Source organism: Herpailurus yagouaroundi, unplaced genomic scaffold, assembly GCF_014898765.1.
Source record: "Herpailurus yagouaroundi ecotype Mexico unplaced genomic scaffold, PumYag 217, whole genome shotgun sequence".
Classification (NCBI taxonomy): domain Eukaryota; kingdom Metazoa; phylum Chordata; class Mammalia; order Carnivora; family Felidae; genus Herpailurus; species Herpailurus yagouaroundi.
The window spans coordinates 2,790,191-2,804,789 of NW_024412448.1; the positions used below are offsets into that span (position 1 = coordinate 2,790,191).

Genomic DNA, 14,599 nt, shown 5'->3' on the forward strand with positions numbered 1-14,599 from the left:
GGCAGGGGTGCAGAAAAGCCACCAGAGCTCAGCTATGAGATGGACTGGGCCCTAAGGGAGGTGGAGAGGGAGCAAGGAGGAAGGGCATGACCCCAGGGGATCCCGGGAGAGAGAAATGGCCGAGATGGCTCTTAGAAGATTTGCTCGCAGAAGATTCAGCCGCCCCAAAGGTGCCAATTCCTGAGCCTTCACTATAGGCCAGGCTCTAGGTCCCTGCCTTGTCCTCATTGCCAGGAACGCCAAGGGCTTCTGGAAACTGAGCAGCCCTAAGTGACGGGTCCCACCCGTTAGGCCACTATCGGGCTCTCCCGAGAGGACAAACTGGGACCCGCAGATAAGAAGCCACCCCCCCCCCACCTCCCCGGGTGTAAAGGGAGCGGGTCCGGGCGAGCACCCAGGAGCGCCCTCGCTTCGGGGCGGGGGCGAGGAAGGCGGCAACCGCAGGAGCCGCGGGGAAGGGAGGGCGCGACCCCCACCCAGGGCGCAGCCGAGCCGCCCGCCGGGAGGCTGCCCCGCCACGCTTCCCACCTGCTCGCCCACCCCCCCCTCCCCGCGCGCCGCAGGAAGTGGCGGCCCCAGCGAAAGCGGAGGAAACTGCCGAGGTGGGGGCGAGGAGTGGAGGGGGGAGGAGACGGCGGGAGAGCTGGGGTTCCTGTCATGTGACCCCTCTCCCCTCGGCTCCCTCACAGGCCCGCCTGGCTTGGCGGGACCCGGTCGAAGGAGGGGGCTCCTCCGGAGAGGTGGTCCCTTGTCCCCAGGTGAGCTGGGCCCACACTGGGGGGAAGGAGGCAGAGCGTGAGGGGGTGAAAGAGAAAACCGAGGTCGAGGGCTGCTGAAGGGGTGGGGGTCAGAGCCTGCTTATTAGGGTCCGGTTCCCAAGTCTGAGACCATAGCCACGCCCCCTCATCTGGGGTCCCTGGGGGCACCCGGCAGACCTAGTCCCAGCACATCCCGATGGGTGCTGCCACAGGATGCCGGATCCTTGCACCCGTCAGGGTTTGGGGCCCGTTCCCAATGGGAGAATTAGCACCCCGAGAACAGGAATGGTCTTGCCAACGGGTGACCCCCCCGGGGCAGCAGGTGGAACTGGGGTACAGCAGGCCTTGGGCCCCCTCGCACTTGTCTGCGGCCACACCTGGCCTTGTCTGTGTCTGTGACAGTCACATCTTTCTGTGCCCTTTGGACCTTTCTCCCCCGTGGACAAACAGGGAAACGGAGGCCGCTGGCTGTGTGTCGCTTTGAGATGTGGATGGGGATTGAGTCCAGACCTGCTCCGGCTGAGTTCTTTCTCTTCATCTCTGGCCATGCCAGGGCCACGACCCTGAAGCCCGCCCGACAGGCAGCCCCCAGCCCTTCTGGGAGGAGGGGCGGGGCGGCCCGGCGCCCCCAACCCCAACCCCACCGCGGAGATGCTGCGGAGGCCGGCAGCGCGGTCCGGCCAGGACCCCGGGGAGCCAGCGCCTGAGCCAGGGGTGGAGGAGCTGGGGGAGCAAGAGATTGGGCGGCTGTGGTCCTCCCAGGCACAAGTCCGGGGGCTGCCGTATGCCATGGTGGACAAGCGCTTCATCCGGTGGGTACACGCGGACCCACACGGCTGGAAATCAGACGGTGGGGGAGGGGGAGCCCCGAGAGGAAGCACCTGTTGAATGAGGGTACGAGTCACCGGCAGTGGGAAAACTCCTCTGCCCCGTGGCCCTGCTCTGCTTGGCCCGCTGGGCACAGCGGGTGACTCAAGGGCGCCCCCATCGCCACCCCGTCCCAGGCAGCTGCGGGAGCCCCGGGGGGTGAAGACCCCTCGCTGGCAGCGATGGCGGCGCAGGGGGCAGACAGCGGGCCGGCGCCTAGGGGAGGCAGCGCGGAGGCTGGTCCGGGGCTTCGGCCTCTGGGAAGACGCCCTCTACGAGATCGGGGGTAGGACCCGCGCCCTCACCCCCACCTCCCCTCTCTGGAGTCTCCGTGTCCAGTTTAGAAGCCCAAGGAGGGCACCAGCCCGCTTGCCATTCCCCCCGCGCGGCCCCCCCCCCCCACCACCCACCATCGCCCCCCATCCCATCATCCGCATCAGTTCCGCCCCAAGCGGGGCGCAAAACTCGATAGATGGCAGCACCCCCTGGTGGCCACCAGAGGTACTGCTAGGGCAGCCTCCAGGGCAGGGCCCTTAAACCGAGGTCCCCGCGAGGCTGGCCACCCACAGCCCTCGGATTCTCAGGGGGGCCCCTGGCTCGGTGCGGCCCTGAAGGACCCCCTCCTCTCCTCATAGGCCTCTTTGGCACCGGAATCCAGTCCTACTTCACCTTCCTTCGCTTCCTGCTGCTGCTCAACTTGCTGACCGTGCTCCTGACTGCAGGCTTCGTGCTGCTGCCCCTGGTCTGGCTCCGCCCCCCTGACACAGGCCCCTCCCTTAACTTCAGTGAGTGCCATACCCACCGAGGGAATAGTGTCCTGGAGCCCACAGGCACCCCCGGGGACGCTGAGGGGCTGGTCCCGGGCTCAGGGTGTTGGGACAGCCCTACCCTCTGTGTCCCGGTCCCAGGCATCCTCCTGCATGAGTCCAGCCCTGGGACCCTCCCTGCCGGGCCGTGTTCATGACATACCTCCCGACATATCCTCAGGGCCCTGCTCGGGCCTCCCCAGGACTGGGGGCTATGGAGTAGATGTCCCTTGGGGACACTTCCCTATTGGTTTCCACTCCCTCCCGACAGCCCTCCAGTGCCCTGGTGGCCTCCAGCCCCAGACTGGTGTTCCCAGATTCCACAATCAACTTTGGAATGTTTTAACCGGCAGGGTGAGTGGATTCTGCCTTCACTATGGGCCAGGGGGGCTGGGGGACCTGGAGAACTGGCCCCGGGGACCGCAGTCTAAGAGGACCCCAGTCCCTCCAAAGGCATTTTGGCTTCTAGGGAAATGGTTCTACACAAACAGGCTGGCGGGGACAGTGACAGGGTCAGAGAAAGGCTGAGGCCAGTATGCACAGCCCAGGCCCCTGGACACTTGCCCGTGGCCCTCAGAGCCCAGCTGGGGGAGCGTCCAGGCCTGTGGACTAAGCAGCACCCCACCGTCACCCCTGGGTGCCACTGAGGGGTTACCGTATAGACTCCCATGTGCCAATGTCTCTTCCTCGAAGCTGTGTGGCCTTGGGCAAGTTGCCTAACTGCTCTGAGACTGTATCATAGGGAGGCTCTCACTCCCTACCTGATGCGGGTACTGTGAGTGTTAAAGAGCCGAGACCTGGAAAACACTTAGCACACACCTGCACGACCTGACCCGGTCCTTGTCATCCACATCCCCAGGCCTTCAACACCACCTACCTCTTCTATGGCGCATACCGGGCAGGCCCGGAGAGCAGCTCGGCCTACAGCATCCGCCTGGCCTACCTCCTGAGCCCGCTGGCCTGCCTGTTCCTCTGCTTCTGTGGGACTCTGCAGCGGTGAGAGCGGAGCCCCGGCCTCTACCTCCTTCCGGGGGGGGGGGGGTCTTCCCTGATCGCCCCTCCCCTGGCATGGCACCCCCAAGTTAGCAGGAGGGCCCGGCCCCTGTTCCCTAAGGCTCATCTATGGCTCCAGGGCCTGAACTCCGTGTCCCCAGCTGCAGAGCTCAGGGACAGGGGACACCGCCCCTGTCTCCCCACCCCCAACGATAGCTGAGGCCACAGGCTGCCCCCAGGACTGTTGGGGGCCTCCCACCCCAGACCTGAGCCAGGGCAGAGGCCCCTCCCCCATGAGCCCTGGCCTCCGGCCCCCTCCAGGATGGTAAAGGAGCTGCCACAGAGGCTGTTTCTGGGCCAAGACTACAGGTCACCTGTCAGTGTCAAAGTGTTCTCCTCCTGGGACTTCTGTATCCGGGGACAGGAAGCAGCCACCATCAAGAAGCACGAGATCAGCAACGAGTTCAAGGTGTGTGCAAGCGTGTGGTGCGTGTACGACTGGGTCTGTGAGCGGCCGTGGTTTGGAAGCGTGTGTCGGGGGTGTGTGCACACGCGCGTGCGTAGGGAGTTCCAGCTGGAGGTGGGGCTGTGCCGCTGTTTGGACGTGAGCAGACGCACACGGTGCGAGGTGGGGCGGTCTAGATAAGACCGGCCACCAGCCCTCAGCCTGCCCCTGCCCCAGGGCCACCCCAACCTTGCCTGGATGCTGGCGGCCTGTCTCCCGACCAACACGGACCTGGGCCTGCGCTGTTTGAGGGCACCCGCCCCTTCCACGCACGCAGTACCCAGCCCCCACCTGTCTGTGTCCCCGCCCCCATGACAGGTGGAGCTGGAGGAAGGGCGTCGATTCCTACTGATGCAGCAGCAGACCCGGACCCAGAGGGCCTGCCACCTGCTCACCTACCTGCGGGTCAATGTCCTCATCGGGCTCCTGGTGGTCGGGGCCATCAGCACCATCTTCTGGGCCACCAAGTACTCACAGGACAACAAAGAGGTGCCTGGCAACTGACGCGCATGCATTTATTCCCGGCTAGAACTTGGCGGGGAGACGGGGCGGTCCCACTTTGCAGATGAGCAAGCTGAGGCTCAGAGAGGTTGAAAACAATCCGCCTGAGGCCACGACCAGGCCGGAGCGCCTGTCCCCGCGATATCCTCCAGCTGCGAATAGCCCGCGGGCTTCCAGACGCCAGGCCCGCACCAGTTACACCTGAGGGAGCCGCTGGGGACCCCCCCAGCCCGTGCGCACCCCCTTACCTGCTTTTCCCCGCAGGAGTCTCTGTTCGTGCTGCTACAGTACCTGCCCCCGGGGGTCATCGCCCTGGTCAACTTTGTGGGTCCCCTGCTCTTTGTTTTCCTCATCCAGCTGGAGAACTACCCTCCCAACACTGAGGTCAACCTCACCCTTATCTGGTGAGTGCCATCCTTGGGGGTGACAGGGGGGACAGCGTGTGGAGGAGAAGGAACGGAGGGCCCGGGGGCACTTGAGGACGCCGCGTCCTGCTGCCCGTGTTGGTTACCGCCTGGCACCAGTGGTCCCGAGCAAGGGAAGGTGTGCAGAAGCTTCCAGAAACATCTCAAAAGCCTCCGTCTAAAGCTTTCCAGTCCCTTCCTTCTAAAGTAAGCCAGCTGCCTGGACCAAGCACCAGCCATTCGGAGGGGCCAGTGACAAAACAGCCAGGAGGGGTTGGGAACCAGCCTCTCGCCCGGGAAAACCAGGAAGGTGGGAGGCGCACAGCACCCACATGCCCCGAGGGTTTCCACCCCTCACCTTGACAACCTTCACCTGTGAAGTCGGGACCATCCTCATTCCCATTTGACAGATGAGGAAACTGAGGCTCACACGGGTCAAGTGCCTCAGCCAAAGGCAAGCTCACCATGTCCGTTGGGTGCAGGTTCAAATGCAAGCCCCCCCCCCCCCCTCGACCCCCATGCTCTGCTCTGTCTCCCCGCTCAGGACGAGGATCTCGCCTTGGACCCCAAGCCCCTCCTTGAGCCCCCGCAGACTCCAGCTCAGCATTTCCGTCTCCCCCTCCACCCCCCTGCTTGGCTCTGCCGGCTTTCTCTCCTGCTTCCCCTGTGCAGAAGCTGTCTGGAGCCCATCCAGCTTTCCTCCAAGGCTGACTGTGGCTTGAAACTTTATTTTTGGAATAGGTAATAGCACACGCACGTGGTAAAAAAAAAAAAAAAAAAAAAAAAAACTTCAAAATGCTGACAAAAAGCAAAGATAAAAAATAAGCCCCCACCCGCCCTGCCTCCCAGCCTCCCTCAACAGAACCACTGTTCGCAGCCAAACTCATGTCACATGTCAGCTGAGAGTCCGCACTTAGCTATAACGCGCATGAGACGGTTTGGGGTTAAAAGCCACCCTGCCTGTGTGATCCAGTCATGCAACACTCAGGAGTGCCCGTGGGCATGTTTGTGCTACGTGAGACCGTGTAAGCGGGCTGGGGTAGAAACAGAGCTCTCACCTGCTGCGAGAATATTAAACTCTAAACCAAGTGTGACAGCGGGGGAGGGGGAGGGCAGCTGAGCTACACAGTGTCTCCCACGCTGATTTAAAAACAGAACCCTTGCCTCATGAATCATCTGGAGACCACGATTCTGGGGAACACACCTTGGGCGACGTTGCCACCGGACAGAGTAGGCTGGAAGTCGGCCGGGCTCTGGAATCAGAGTGCGCCGGACCCCGGAGAGACATGATCTCCAACGGAGCTCAACCGCACATGTAACCTGGGTGGCTTGTGCCCACGTACCCGAGCCCCTTCCCCTGACACGGTCCCCCCCCCGCCCCCCCGCCCCAGGTGCGTGGTGCTGAAGCTGGCCAGCCTGGGAATGTTCTCCTTCTCTCTGGGCCAGACTGTGCTGTGCCTTGGCAGAAACAAGACCAGCTGTGAGTCCTTCGGCTACAACGCCTGTGATTACCAGGTGGCTGGTGGCTCCATCCAGGCCTGTCCCTTCTGTCCTCGTCCCTCTCCAGTCTCACCTTTGGGAGAGAGCGCACTGCACTCCTCCAGGGGGCACTGTTCACAGCACGCCGGGCAGGGCGGCGGCCCTAGCTGGGGGGGGGGGGGGGGGGGGGGGGGGGGGCCCGGGGGCGGTCCCTGCTCAGCTCTTCCCCTGGAGGCCCCCCGTTCTAACTTAGCAATCCTATCGGGTCCAGGCAGGGCTCCTACAACACAGAGGCCCCCAGCGGGTGGGCGAGGGGCGGCCGGGGACCCTGGGTGACACGTGCCCCTCTGCTCCAGTGCTGGGAGAACGCGGTCGGGGAAGAGCTGTACAAGCTGAGCATCTTCAACTTCCTCCTCACCGTGGCCTCTGCCTTCTTTGTCAGCCTGCCTAGGAGGTGAGCCCCGGGGACACCATGGGGAGAACGGGGGGCGGCGGGGGTGACCCGGGCATGTCTGGCGGATGGCCGGTGGCCACAGCCAAGGGTGAGCAGTTCTTCCCACCACACGCTCGGCGCCACTGAGCGTGTGACGGTCAGTGGTCACGACTGCTGTGGGTGTCTGGACGCCCCCCTCCCCCAGGCTGCTGGTGGAGCGGTTGTCAGGCTCTTTCTGGGTCTGGCTGGACCGGGAAGAGTTCCTGGTGCCCAAGAATGTCCTGGACATTGTGGCCGGCCAGACGATCACCTGGATGGGCCTCTTCTACTGTCCCCTGCTGCCTCTGCTCAACAGTGTCTTCATCTTCCTCACCTTCTACATCAAGAAGGTGAGCGCTCGTGGGCTGGGAGGGGGCCGGAGGGGCACTGCGTGGGCGCCTGAGCCAGCGGCAGCGGAGCCCGGCTCCCGTCCCGCTTCCGCCCAGCCCCCCAGTGGCACTGCCCTGGGCCTCGGGCTCCCCCGGCTCACAGCCTCCCCACCTGCTGCCGCCTCCCCCAGTACACCCTGATGAGGAACTCCAAGGCCTCTCCCCGAAGATTCCGCGCCTCCAGCTCCACCTTCTTCTTCCAGCTGGTGCTCATCCTGGGCCTGCTCCTGGCCGTCGTGCCTCTGGGCTATGTGGTCAGCAGGTGAGGGCAGCAGAGGTGCCCGAGGCTGGGGGGCAGGCAGCCCCTCCTCGCCCGGGGCCCTGACGCCAGCCCCACCCTGGCTGTCTCTCCCCAGCATCCACTCCTCCTGGGACTGCGGCCTCTTCGCCAACTACGCGGCCCCCTGGCAGGTGGTCCCAGAGCTGATGGCCCTCCGGCTCCCGCCCTCTGGCCAGCGTGCCCTCCGCTACCTGGGCTCCCACGCCTTCAGCTTCCCCGTCCTCATCCTGCTCAGGTGCCTCTCAGGCCAGCAGGGGCCAAGAGGGGGCACACCTGGGAGGGCGTCCGTCCTTCGATGAGCACCCCCAGACACTCTCATGGGATCCGGGAGCAAGACAAGGAGAGGCAGGGGGGCAGGGTCCCAGAGGACAGAGCTTGGGCCCAAAGGCAGGTAGCCCTGGGCAGCCCCCTCGAGCAGGTACCTTGTGTGACCCACGGGGACACACGATCCCTCCTGCAGGCACACTAAAAACCTGCAGTTGAGGTATTCTTACGGCCCTTTAGAGGAAAGAGGCTGCCAGGGGGAGGAAGGACAGGAGAGAGAAAGGTGTCTGCAGACAGAAGAACCCCGGAAGGCGTTAAGACACTGGGGTGGGGAGAGAGGAAGTAGGGGAGGCACCTGCCCTCCAGGGATAGCTGACCTTGGATTCCTGTCTGTCCAAAGCCTTGTCCTGACCGTCTGCGTCTCCCAGTCCCAGGCCAATGCGAGGGCCATCCAGCGGATCCGGAAGCAACTGGTGTGGGTGAGTGTCCGCTGGGCTGGGGAGGGGTCACACCTCGCCCCGGAGCGTGGCCTCAGGCCGGGAGCCAGATGACAGGCCTATGGCCTTAGGCTTGGGAACGCGGGGTTGATAGAATGTGGCTCTGCGTTGAGGGAGGGGCGGGGCCCTGGTGGGGGCGTGGCTTCTTTCTGGAGGCGGTACCACTGGGGGCGTGGTCTCTGGCTTCACGGAGGCGTGGGGCGTGGCCTCTGGGTGGGGCGAGGCTTGGGTGGGGCGAGGCTTGGGCGGGGCAGGGGCGGGGCAGGGGACCCGGCACGGCGGATTTCGTAGGTGCAGCTGCTGGTCCAGGCCGGCTCCGGGGTGAAGGCGCCGCTCGTTACCGGCCGCTCGCTCCCCCCCCCCCCAACCCCCGCAGCAAGTCCAGGAAAAGTGGCACCTGGTGGAGGACCTGTCGCGGCTGCTGCCGGAACCGGGCTCCGGCGACTCTGTGGGGCCCGAGGCCCTTCACTCCCGAGCTTCGCGCCCGCGATCCTTCTGCCCTGGATTCCCGTGCCCCGGCTCCCCGGGCCCCAGGACCCCCAGGCCCGGACCTTGCCTCGAGGATCCCGCTGGGCTCTTCGGTGACCCGGGCCCCGCGCGTAGATTCCGCCTTCCCAGCGGCTCAGAGCTGTAGCATCGACCCCTGCCTCGGGCCCAGAGCCTCCCCGGGGCTTGACCCACCTCCCCCACCAGAGTCCCCCTGGCCCCAAGCTCCTGCCCCTCCCCGTGCCGGACAACACTGCCCCTCTCAGTGGGCCCTCCAGCAGGACGCAGGAGAGCCCCCGGGCAGCAGGAAAATATGGTAACTTGTATTTCTATTTTTAGCCCGGTCCTGTAAAGTTTCTATTTTTGTTGGATGGTTTATAACGTACATAATACATTAGCATAGTAACCCACGAATGCGATATATAAATACACACCCACCGGAAGTGCTCAGAAAGTGTTTCCTGTGGGGAGCGCCGCTGACATCTACGCGAAGGGCAAGACCGGGCCGCCGCTGAGCACGCCAGCACTAGGGGCTTGCTGTGCTCTAAGTGCACATTGCTGCCCCCTGCGCCTCCCACCCCCAACCAGCCTCCTGCTATCCCTTCTCCACCTATGAGAGCACTGAGACCCACAAGTGATGCTGGAGTCACCAAGCAGCAGAGCTGGGCCCAGAGCCACACTACACCAGCATGGTGCATTCCTGCCCCCTGACCGGGGGGGGGGGGGGGGGCCGCAGGGGTGCTTCCAGACCTTACCCGAGTCTGAGTAACAGATGGTCCACGGCCAGCCTCTCCCTGGCAGGATTCTTCATGGTCTTCTATTCTGACCCAGGACCCCACATCAACAAAGTGGGCCTCCTCAGGAACCCGGAACAGAGGTCCCTTGGCCCTAGCTTCTACAGAACCTGTTCTCTAACTCTCCTCCATGCCCCGCAAGACCCCCGCCCTCACGTTCAGTTGACCTCGAGGAGTGGCGGGGCTGGTGGCGGGGAGGCGCCCCACGAGAGCTGTGAGACAAGTGTAGACCTGCATTGTTGGACACACCCGAGAGTCAGCCTGGGGAGGGGGTGGAGCCAGTGGGCCACGGAGCAGGGATGCAGCCCAGGGCCTCCACCCCCACCCCTGCAGTGACTCTCAGCCTTAGAGAACCGGCCCTGTGCCAGGACTGCTGATGTGCTCGGCCCAGGTGCAGACAGCGGCCGGGCATCGGGACTTTCTAAAGCTGCCCGATGACTCTCCCCCGCAGCCAGGGCTGAGAATGCTGGCCCCAAGAACTTTCAGAAGGGAGGGTCAGGAGGAACCCCATGACGTGCTTGGAAAACCTCTACTTCCTCTGGCAGCCTGGCACCCGGCAGGACTCCCAGGCTGGAGGCGGCTCTGGCCCACTGCCCTCGGGCCCAGGCCCTCACGTGGGCATTGGAGGTTGGACCGGTTCACCTCCTCCCGTCGCTGTCCTCTCTCACCCACCTGGTGCCACATGACCCGTCAGTCTGTCAACAACTGCAGGGCCCTGTTCCGGGGAAACACGTGGTGCTGTGTGCTCGGTCAGGGGAGGGCCATTGGCCTGTCTCGGGTGAAAGTGACACATGTTATTAACAAGACCGAGAGTGGCCCTGACCTGCAGCGATAGTATCCCGTGGGAGCTTGGTAGAAATGCATCTTCTCAGGCTCCACAGATCTGGAACAGAAACTCAGGGTGGAGCCCAGCGCCGTCTGGTGATGAGCCTCCGGGGGTGATGCTCTTTTGGCCCAGAGTGGTAGAAGGCTGCACCGAAACACCAGGGGCCTTTCCTTACCACTTTCTCATGCTTCAGCAAACCTTTGCTGAGAATCGGGCAAGTGCAACACCAGGGAGAAGACAATCAAAGTCTGGGCCCGTTTGCTCAGCCACAACGTGCGGCTCACGGCACCCTCCTCTGAGGGTTAAATGAGCAATTACTTATCAAGTGTCCTGATGTGTGCCTTGAGTAAGTGAGGTTGTATTATAGCCCCAGCGTCACACACTCTAGGTGACCTGGGTCCTGATGAGTCCCGTCCTACATGCAGCCTGCAGAGAGAAGAGACAGAAGAGCTCAGAGGACCAGCCTCCTCTGAGAACACCGACACAGGTGGTCGCTGGAGAGGGCTCCTGGCTGGGGCAGGAGAGATGCCCTAACCATCAAAGCCCTGGGGGGAATGTTCCTCGGGTCCGCCCACCACCTCTCCTCCGACCTGGATGGAAGGAGGAGGCTTCTCATGAATTGCCTGAGCTCAGACCCCATCCCCGGAGCACAACATGGAGGAGAAGACGTGAGCTTCGGGGCCTCCGCGGGAGACAGGTGGGCAGCAACCTAGACCATCCTTCTGTCCTTCTGCAATCATTAATTCCTTCGATTCCTTCCCCCAACCATGTCAGCAGAGTGAGGACAGGCTTTGTGAAAGGGAATTTGGCTAGGAAACCGAGGGGGGGGGTACCCTTGCTCCCCAAATGCAGGGAGGTAGGTGAGCCCACGGGGCACATCCTCGGGGAACGAGCCACGATCTGGGGGGCAAGTGACAGATGCTGGTTCTCGCCTGCTGGGGAGAAGGGGAGGCACCAAGGCGCTGACGCATCTAGTCCCCAGGTGAGCTCCAAGCCACCTGCCCCCTGGGCTCTGGCTACGGGCCCCTCATCCTTTCTGCTGCTCACAGGTGGCAGGGTCATCCGTTAGACCAGCTTCCCAGCGTGCCCGGATGTCACAGGCCCCAGTGGCTTTCCCTGAGCAGGGCCAGGGGTACCCAGAGGCAGCTGTCCCTGCCTTCCTTGGGTCAGGTGCTCACCCCTGGGCTGTATGGGGCATGGGCATGCGGTCAGCCTGTGAAGCTTGGTAGGAAGAACAGCTCCCACCAGAAGCAAATGGTCCGCTGGGGGCGGGACATCTTCCCTGAGGAAGGCTGTCACAATGGGGCACCCTAATTGAACACCCTAATTGAACGTGGCTATAAAGAGGTCCCGCCGGCCCAGCAGCCCCAGGTTTGGCTCAGGAGGAGCCCGGCTGCCACACCTTACCTGCTCCCTCGCTCCAGGCGGCCCTGAGCCCCCTGCCCTGAGCACCCCCAGCCCTGGTCTGGCCTTAGTGTCCTCTGTTTTCCTGGCTCACTTCCACCCTTCTCCCCAGATCCGGTGAGCTCTGTTGCACACTGCTAAAAAGGCCATGCATGCCACCCGTACGTGATGTGGTTTGGCCTCCTTTTAGACTGGCTGGCATCGGTCCTGGGGAATGACCACTGTCCGCAGGTGTGAGAAAGGGCCCCCGTGCCACTCTGAGTTCAAGGGCAGTCCTGGAGCACCGTGCCTGCCACCCTGCATCACCGTCCGGGGGTGACCAGGGGCCTCATCCAGTCTGAGCTCTAATTTGGGGGCTGAGCCCAGTGTCAGCCACCCAGCAGGTGCCCGACAGGGGGTCACTAACGAACTGGTGTGACATGAGCAGAGATGGCCTCTCCTGCCTGTGTCTCCAGCGGGTTCATCCCACCAGATACCCTGCCTGTAAGTCAGACTCCCCTGGGGGGGGGGGGGGATTGGGGAAAGAATAACCCAGAATAATGACCCCATCTCAAATCAGAAGATTAGCAACCTTGGGGCGCCTGGGTGGCTCAGTTAAGTATCAGACTCTTGACTTTGGCTCAGGTCATGATTGTGCAGTTTGTGGGTTCTGGCCCCGCGTCTTGGGATTCTCTCTCCCTCCCTCTCTCTCTGCCTCTGTCTCTCTCTCTCTCCCAAAATAAATAAATACACTTAAAAATATATACTAACAACCTCAATACCCCTCTGCCAGTAACATACATATTCCAGGGTTTACGACGCCAACATCTACCTACCAAACAGGCCCAGGCCCCTACAGCCCAGCAGTGGCAGCTGAGTGTAAGCCCTGGTTTAGTTCCCAGGCCCAGGGGCCTACTAATTCCCCGGGGGGGGCGGTGCGGGGGGGGGGGGGGGCTAGCTGTTCTGGGCCCAGCCCTGGTTGCTGAGCCCATGGGGTGCTGTGGCCTCCGGGTTATCTCCTTGTTGCAGGAACCCACCCTGGGAGCCTCCTAGGGGCCCCAGAGTGGAGGTGGCCCTGTTGAGGGAGCTCTCGTGAGCCTGAGCAGAGGGTCCTCTGCCAGCAGAGGCATGAGGCTCCTTCAGCTGCTCTGCTTGGCCCTGCTGGGTGAGCCACTGGGGACATCGCGCGGGGGGCAGGAGGGAGCCCTGCCAGGGCCTCGGGGAAGCAGGCTCGTGCAGGGGTGCCAGTGAGCACAGGAGAGGGACCTGGAGGCACAGACACTTCTGGAAGCGCAGGAGAGAGGGAGAGACGTGGGCTTGGGTCTCAGACCAGCCCCTTGTGGCCCCGTTACCGATCGCGGCATCATTCTGGGCCCGCTATTTACTCATCCACAAAATGATGACACCAAATGTTGAGGCCTCGAAAGAGCTTTTGTGAGTGAAGACGCTTGCTGAGTCCTAGGCTTCCCTTCTGGCCTCGGCAGGAGGCTCTCGGGGCGGCCTCTGCATCCTGGGCTCTCTGCTTACTCCCCTATCACCCTTGCCTCTGGAAGCCACCAGCAGCTTCTCTGCGGAGCAGGAGGAGGGCGAGTGGCCCCCGTGAAGGAGACGGCTGGTGGAGGTTGCTGATAGAGAGGGGGTGTTTGTTGGCAGACAGCTGGACGATTCTGGAACTTGGCCTCAACTCCTGCGGGGTCTTGGGGGGGGTGCGGAGAGGAGCGGGGTGAGCAGGCCAGTGTGGGACCTCCAGGGGCCATGGCCAGGAGAGCGCTGGCTTCCACCTGGGCTGTGGTGGGGGAGGGAGAGGGAGCAGCGCGCATGTCCCTGGGCAGGCGTGTCCAGTCTTTTTACCCCAGGGGCCCGATCTGGAACAGGAGCCCTTCCTGGAGCCCCCCAGCTCTGCCAGGTCGGGGTGGCCCCAGAGAGGGCTGGGGGCATTCCAGTGGGGCGTCTCTGCCCCGAGGAAGAGGAAGTCCAGGCTTCCTCAGAGGTCCGGCCAAGGGAGCCTGACTTACTCTGAGGCAGCCGGAGGGTGGCAGGGTCCCCGCTCTCCACCAGGGGGCGGTACAGAACGGGGGGGGGGGGGACGCTCCTGGGCCCGCCTCCGCGCCTGCCTCCCGCCCTGCTCTGCCCCCGCCCCCATTTCTAGCCCTGTGACCCTTAAGGTCAAGGTGGTGGGTCACCTCCTCCTCTCCACCAGGCTGGGGGCTGGCGCGCCTCCCTGACTTATCTCAACCGTTACCTTCCCTGGGTCACGGGGTCACAGAATTGGCACCTGCCCCTATTCCACTGAAGGGTGGGCCTCGCGCGAAGGCGGCAGAGGCAGAACTATCATTTCCTCATTCGCTTTAAAAACAAACGCGTCAGTTGTGGTGTTTCTGCTAAAAAGAGACAGCAGCTTGAGGCGGCAGGCATTCCTGTCCCCGACTCCGGGAAGTACCTGTCTCCCCCCCCCCCGCCCCGGGGGGGGCGCCCCCCTGCCCCGCCCCTGCCTTCTGCTCAGAGTCTTACCCAACAACCCTCGCTAACCCAACTCCTGAGAGACCAGCTGCTAAATCATTGATTCATTCAGCACAGCCTGTTGGAGCACGTGTTCGGTGCCAGGCACTGTTCTAGGCCCCAAGATGGATACACAGGTGCAGAAGCAAAACAGAGGTCTCCTGTCCTCACAAAGCTTACTTTCCAGTGGCGCTGGGAGGGGGGACACAGACGACAGCGAAAATAAGCGATTTGCACAGTGTGCTGGGATGTGGGAAGTTCTAGAGAAAAGCAAGCTGGTAAGAGTAGAAGGGAATACGGGGTGGGGCGGGGCGGGGGCAGCAGCATTTACTGGGAGATCGTCACTGAGAAGGCGACACCCAAGCTGGAGGAGGAAATGGCCGGCGAGGCCCGAGC

General features: G+C 63.3%; 1 protein-coding gene across 1 annotated transcript; it reads left to right on the forward strand.

The window, feature by feature from the left end:
* Nucleotides 1-573: 573 nt before the first annotated feature.
* TMC8 (transmembrane channel like 8) lies at nucleotides 574-9,151 on the forward strand. The gene is made up of 16 exons (XM_040456546.1): nucleotides 574-758; nucleotides 1,209-1,570; nucleotides 1,763-1,911; nucleotides 2,261-2,410; nucleotides 2,703-2,785; nucleotides 3,291-3,427; nucleotides 3,746-3,893; nucleotides 4,248-4,418; nucleotides 4,695-4,834; nucleotides 6,226-6,349; nucleotides 6,670-6,767; nucleotides 6,952-7,135; nucleotides 7,306-7,436; nucleotides 7,531-7,689; nucleotides 8,119-8,197; nucleotides 8,592-9,151. The coding sequence occupies exons 2-16, from the start codon at nucleotides 1,410-1,412 to the stop codon at nucleotides 8,847-8,849; spliced, it is 2,172 nt and encodes a 723-aa protein (XP_040312480.1). The 5' UTR covers nucleotides 574-758; nucleotides 1,209-1,409; the 3' UTR covers nucleotides 8,850-9,151.
* Nucleotides 9,152-14,599: the final 5,448 nt, after the last annotated feature.